This window comes from Belonocnema kinseyi, chromosome 8, assembly GCF_010883055.1.
Source record: "Belonocnema kinseyi isolate 2016_QV_RU_SX_M_011 chromosome 8, B_treatae_v1, whole genome shotgun sequence".
NCBI classification, from domain to species: Eukaryota; Metazoa; Arthropoda; class Insecta; order Hymenoptera; family Cynipidae; genus Belonocnema; species Belonocnema kinseyi.
Window position 1 is genome coordinate 41,894,262 of NC_046664.1, and position 6,068 is coordinate 41,900,329.

Consider the following 6,068-nt stretch of genomic DNA (forward strand, 5'->3'; position numbering starts at 1 on the left):
AAGAGGGAGCTCTTCTTAATATTTTGACACCAAAATCATGTCGATACACCTTACCGACTGCGAGTAAAGCTACCCACGCTTTAACTTGACAGACTGTATCTAAATTCCTTTTAAATTATTGATGTAACATATTAAAAATACATTCTTCTTAACTTACAATAAAAAAAATTGTCGTAACTCTCAGAAAATAGCGAAAAAGTACGATTTTTTTTCTCGGCATTTTGAAATTTCCTGTCAATTAGGGAGGGTACACTTGATTCGGAAAATTTTTTCTAAACATCTATATACCAAAAATTAATTTTATTGTCAAATAAAGAGCAATATGTCACATTTAAATATTACCTTGTAATTCAAAGTCAATAAAAATTATTTTAATGTCAACATTCCTTATGTATTACTGTTGCAACATATTTCAAATACATTCCCATCAATGTATATCACACATTATATGGTCAAAATAGTTCCGAAATTTACTACGGCGACTAAGAAAATAGCGAAAACGTCAACTTTTTTCGTTTTTTTTAAACTCCAAAGTCAATTATAGAGGGTAAAAAGTATTTTAATAGAATTATCGTTATACGGATATAAATCGTCTTGGTTTGAACTATTTTTATTGATAATTTAAATATAAAAAAATATAAAAATGTACTGTTTAAATTTGAAAAAGTGCTTTTCTGTAGTTTTTAGCTATAATTAGGATGCGGCCACAGAAGGAGTTTTTTTTATGAAACTTTAGGGGAGTGTTTCTGACTCCCAAAAGAAGGTTTTAATTGCTATTAGAATTTCGCGCAAACAACCATTCTTCGTACGCCCTACGGGACAACCTGTTTTATAAATAATATACAAAGTTTTCAAATCACATAAGATTTTCTGTAAAATCCACAACAAAATGTTGGAAAGTAAACAGTTTTTTTTCTAAAGAAAGTGTATTTAGCAGCTGGACCGGGAAAAGACAGTGAATTTTTTTTTGACCGGAAATTTTACAAATTTGTAGAAGAAAAATCTGTCGACGTTCAATTTCAACAGTTTTTAAATAATTAGTGGAATTGCTTTATTTTCAATTATGCTATTATTTAGTTTACAATGCGTATAATTCAAAATTTTTATTTCTAAGATTACATTTTTAATTTAAAGAATTTTTAAATGATTTCTTTAACGCTTGAACAAATAAAAAATAAAAGCCTTTGATGTTGACAATTTTGGATGAAAATATTTTTATTTAATAAATAAATTGTTTTTAATTTATCTGTACCTTAAGTAATAAAAAGTGAACAAAAACGATTTTAAATCAGTTCAAAATTTAAGAATTTTCAGATTTTAACGTTAAAACTTAAACGGTTTCGATTTGAAAGTCTCGGTCATTAAAGAAATGTGAACGCGTGACTGAAAGTTTATAAGCTATTTTCAACTTAAAAATAACTTCATAATAATATATTCTTAATTAAAGGATTTTATTAAATGTAAAATATTGTTTCAGTCTAAAATATTCAATTTTTAACCCATTCAATTTGAAATTTTTAATTAAAAAGATCGATTATTTAATATTTAGCAACATTTGAATTTTTATTTAAGATAAGTAAATTGAAACAAAATATTTAAAAGTAAAGAATCTTTAACTGAATCGTTTGACATAGAAAACCTGGAATCGTTAAAATTTCGAAGAGCCTTTAAACTGTGAATGTTACAATTTTAATTGCTGTATTTGAAAAATGCTTTCTACAATAATAAATATTTTGTCTTAAAAATTTGGGAAATGATAGCAAACATGCTAACGGACGTCCCCACACACTTTTTTTGTAGGTTAATTCAAAAAAATTTTAATTTAGCAAAATGTGATTAATTTGCATAGCGCTTAGGAAATAGCATTGATTTTTTCAGTGTTAAATTCCCCGGCTTTTTCCTAGGATAAAAAATATTTTGCCTTCAAAAGTTATGTGTGTTACAATTCACCCGAGCGTTAATTCCAAACTACACAATATTTTTGGACGAAAACTTTGGACTTACAAATAAACATAGTAACTAATCTCCCGGAACTAACCTTGTTTGCAGGCAATCAAAAAAGTTTATTTCATCAATAATTTTTAGATTATCGGAAAAGCAGAGATGAAAAACGTCGTAACCTCAAAATAATGCATATACATAAAATTTTTATTTAGCACAATAAATTTTTTTTGTTATTATCCCTCAAAAAAGAGTCCGGGGACGTCCGTTATGATATTTTATAGCATCTCCGAATTAAGATATTTAGAAGTTCTGAAAATATTTCAAAAATAATTTTTAATTTAAAACCACTTCAAGATTTCTAAAGATTTTTAAATAAAATTTTGAAGCTTTCCAAGGACGTTTAAACTATTTAAAGCGAAAATAATTGAATTTGTAATTTAAGAAGTGTTCAGTTAAAATTTTTTAAATTTTTTAATATTTGACGTTTCTAGCTTAAAATTCCTAAAAATTATATAATTTTGGAAATTTTAAAGTTCATTGATTGATTTTTTAATTTAGAGCATTGAAAAGGATAACGTGGATTAATATTTTTTTATATTGAAAAATGTTAGTACCTTCAATTTTATACGCGTAAATTATTGAGCATATGAATACAACATTTTTTAATTAAAATTTTTAAATTTAAATTTTAAAAGTTCAAAACTTAAGGGCATGTGATACTTCGTCGTGTGGTCAATCGGGAACAGTTCGTTCCCCTGGCTTTTTTCCCACAAAAATGAAAATGGTTTTAAACTGAATTCGGAGATGCTATAAAATATCATAACAGACGTCCACGGACTCTTTTCCGGGATAATAACAAAAAAATTTTGTGCTGAATACAAATTTTAAGTACGTGCATTATTTTGAGGTTAGGGTCGTTTTTCAGCTCTGTCATTTCGATTATTTGGAAATTATTTATGAAATAAACTTTTGATTGCCTACAAACAAGGTTAGTTCCGGGACATAGTTAATATGTTTATTTGTGAGTCTAAAGTATTCGGCCAAAAATATTGTGTGGTCTGGAAGTAACGCTCGGGAGAATTGAAACACATAACCTCGAAATATACACACACATTTTCAGCAAAATAAAATTTTTTTGTAATCAGTCTACGAAAAAAGTGTGCAGAAACGTCCATTAGCATGTTCGCTATCATTCCTCAGATTTTGAAGACAAAATATTTATAAATCTAGGAAAAACTGGGGGAATCTTAACACTGATAAAATCGATACTAATTCCTAAACGCCATGCAAATTAATCAAATGTTACAAAATCAAATTTTTTTCAATTAACCAAAAAAAAGTGTGCAGGGACGACGTCCGTTAGCATGTTCGCTATCATTTCCCAAATTTTTAAGGCAAAATATTTATTATTCTAGAAAAAATCCGGGGGAACCTAAACTGATAAAATCAATAATTTTCTAAGTATCACATGCCCTTAACAGTTTCACTTCGAGTGCTTTCATTTGCAGCTCAGTTTTTATTACCTCAATTGGAAATTTTTTTAGCTTCAGTGTTCCATTTTTAAAATTTCATTGACCGTGAAAAATGTTTTCGATCCGGGGAATTTATTTCGTCGATTAAAACGACCGCCCTGATTTAGTAAATTTGTAGTTTTTTAAAGTTTAAATTTGTATTGTTAACAGGTGGTACAAGAAGAGTTGTCCTGCTTCTTCCTGATGGAAACCTGATGATGACAGAAGTTGACGAAGAGCAGTATGCTGCATTAGAACTTGACAAGTGAGAACTGAAAGTACTCACGAGCAAAACCAAGAAGTTAAATAGCACTCGCTACATTGGATCGCACTTTAAATAAAAAGGTGTCCAAAACATAATAGTAAGTGTGCATCGTTTGTGTATATATTTATAGCGACTTTGATTTTGTGCGTTGGTTTGAGACAAATTAACATTTTAAATGACTCTTATTTTGAAAGAAAGGCTCTTTGAAAATTGTAAAAATAAAATACACAGTTCAGTTGATCATCGCCGATAGAATCTATGTATTAGGTTTAACACATGCTCCAGGATTAATGTCTCTATGTATTACAATCAACATAAATTTTTACTTAGGTTTATTATTAATTTATGACGGTTGAAGTATTTCTCGAGAAATGCAGGTAACGATCATACTTTTAATACTATTATCCTATAAAGGCGTTCACTTGGTATTTTAATAAGAGCTGTACCAGATAATCTAGGGTTTTATATTTCTCGCTCGCGATAATTTATTGTTCGATATTTTTGAAGATTTATTTTCCGGAATCAAAATGTATAATTGCTGATTGTTATTGTCATCGTGGTATGAAACCATGACACGACAACACGATGAAGATGGGAATGTTTGACTTGAACCTAGTTTAACATTATGAAGAAAGTATAAACTTTGGATAATTGGAGAGGAGAAACTGTTTTCATTCTTTTTCTTTAAGGAGTCAAGTTGATAGAGAAATATTATTTTTGTCGCGCATGTGCGAGGCAAGCCTTGAAAAGCTCTCGTTGATTACTTTTAGTTTATGAATGACTTGTATGCCTCGTTAATAATTTGATGTAAGTTATCAGTTTGTGTACAGTTTTATCATCTATCGAATTTTATTTTACGTTGATCAATCGAATAAAGTAACGCGTTAAGCTAGATTCAAGCAAGCAGTTTTTGTGCGCATTGCAAACAAGTTTCGGAATTATGTCTCGATGAGAACCAATGTCTGAATAAATAATTATTATGATTATATCCACTGTCAAATCCCTAGAAAAGAAAGTATATCTCTGTACATATTCTACAGTTCTGAGTGATAAGAAACTTAAATATAAAATCCTAGTTGGTACTACACGTATAATTACCCTTCTGTAAATAATATTAGATCCGTAATCCTTTATATATTAAAAATAAGATGTTTTAAAATAAACTCTACACATGGAAACAATGTCAATTTTTTTTCACGCATCACGTTTTTGTCTAACTTCAGGGCGTATTTTTGACATTCTGTTATGAAAAGGTTGTACAATAGTTGGAATCTTTGAGATGCATATAAATGGTCCGTCGAATTTAAAGGGTTCTTTTTCAAAATGAGCGAGTTTCGAGAAAAAGAATATGTGCCAAATGAATTAATTAGGAAGTGTGGATTTGAAACCGATGCTCGTTCTACAAATGGACTGGATTGGCAGGAACTTTTGGATAGATCGCGCCATGTAAGCATGTTTGAAAATTGCAGGGTTTCTACTAGTAGGGTGGTCCAAATTTATACCTAAAAAAATTCAATTTTTGGTGATCTCTCCCCTGATTAGTTCGTTTTCCGCAAAATAGCAAATTAGCAATTTTCTATCAAATGCATGTTAAAGACCGTATTTTTTGGCATTTTCCAACATGAATTATTTTTAATTAATGAGTGACGAGTTTCCTCTCTATAAATCGTAAATGTTATTATCTTTTAGGATTGATTATACAAAGTTTATGAATGTCAAGTGTAGAGTATTTCTTGTTTAACATATTGGTAATTATTTAAACAATTGTCATTTGTTTAAAACATTTTATCTCTTAAAAATGTAAAAAGTTCTTATTTTCTGGAAATAATGATAAAATGAAAGAATGTTGAGAGCAATATATTTCTAAATGAGTGTTAGTTATTATTTAAATAATTTTAATTTGTTTAAACCATTTCTTTTCCCTGTAAAGCGAAAAAAGTTTTTTTTTGGTTAAGGTTTTTCATAATTATTAAAATAAATTAATAATCACTTGCACCTTTTCATAGGGAAGGTGGAGAAGTTTCTTATTTTTTTTATTCTCTTACAATATTCACTTTAAAGAATTAAATCCAATTCAAAAAATGTATATTTTTCTTTTCCTTCCCAATAAACAGGCGTAAGTGAATGATTATTAGTTGTTTAAATAATGGCAAAATATCTTAACAAAAAAATATGACTTAAAATTCATTGATTGCAGAACAGAATAACTTTTCACGATTTAGAGAGAAAAAAATTATTCAAACAAATAAAAATTACTACATGTCCTTTAGAAAAAAATATTATCTCAAGATTTCTTAATTGTGTAATTCCCAAAAAATAATAAATTATTACGATTTTAGGGGGGGGGG

The 6,068-nt window shown here is 28.5% G+C and overlaps 2 protein-coding genes across 2 annotated transcripts in view; both read left to right on the top strand.

The window, feature by feature from the left end:
* Positions 1-4,898, top strand: part of LOC117178459 (msx2-interacting protein) — a 29,318-nt gene extending 24,420 nt beyond the window's left edge. The window contains exon 9 of the mRNA XM_033369886.1: positions 3,627-4,898. Within this exon, the coding sequence (XP_033225777.1) occupies positions 3,627-3,724 (98 nt within the window). The 3' untranslated portion in view covers positions 3,725-4,898. The remainder of the gene's footprint in view (positions 1-3,626) is intronic.
* Positions 4,899-4,989: 91 nt separating this feature from the next.
* The window catches only part of LOC117178460, a 9,484-nt gene continuing 8,405 nt past the window's right edge, over positions 4,990-6,068 (top strand). The window contains exon 1 of the mRNA XM_033369887.1: positions 4,990-5,166. Coding sequence (XP_033225778.1) covers positions 5,044-5,166 — 123 coding nt within the window. The 5' untranslated portion in view covers positions 4,990-5,043. The remainder of the gene's footprint in view (positions 5,167-6,068) is intronic.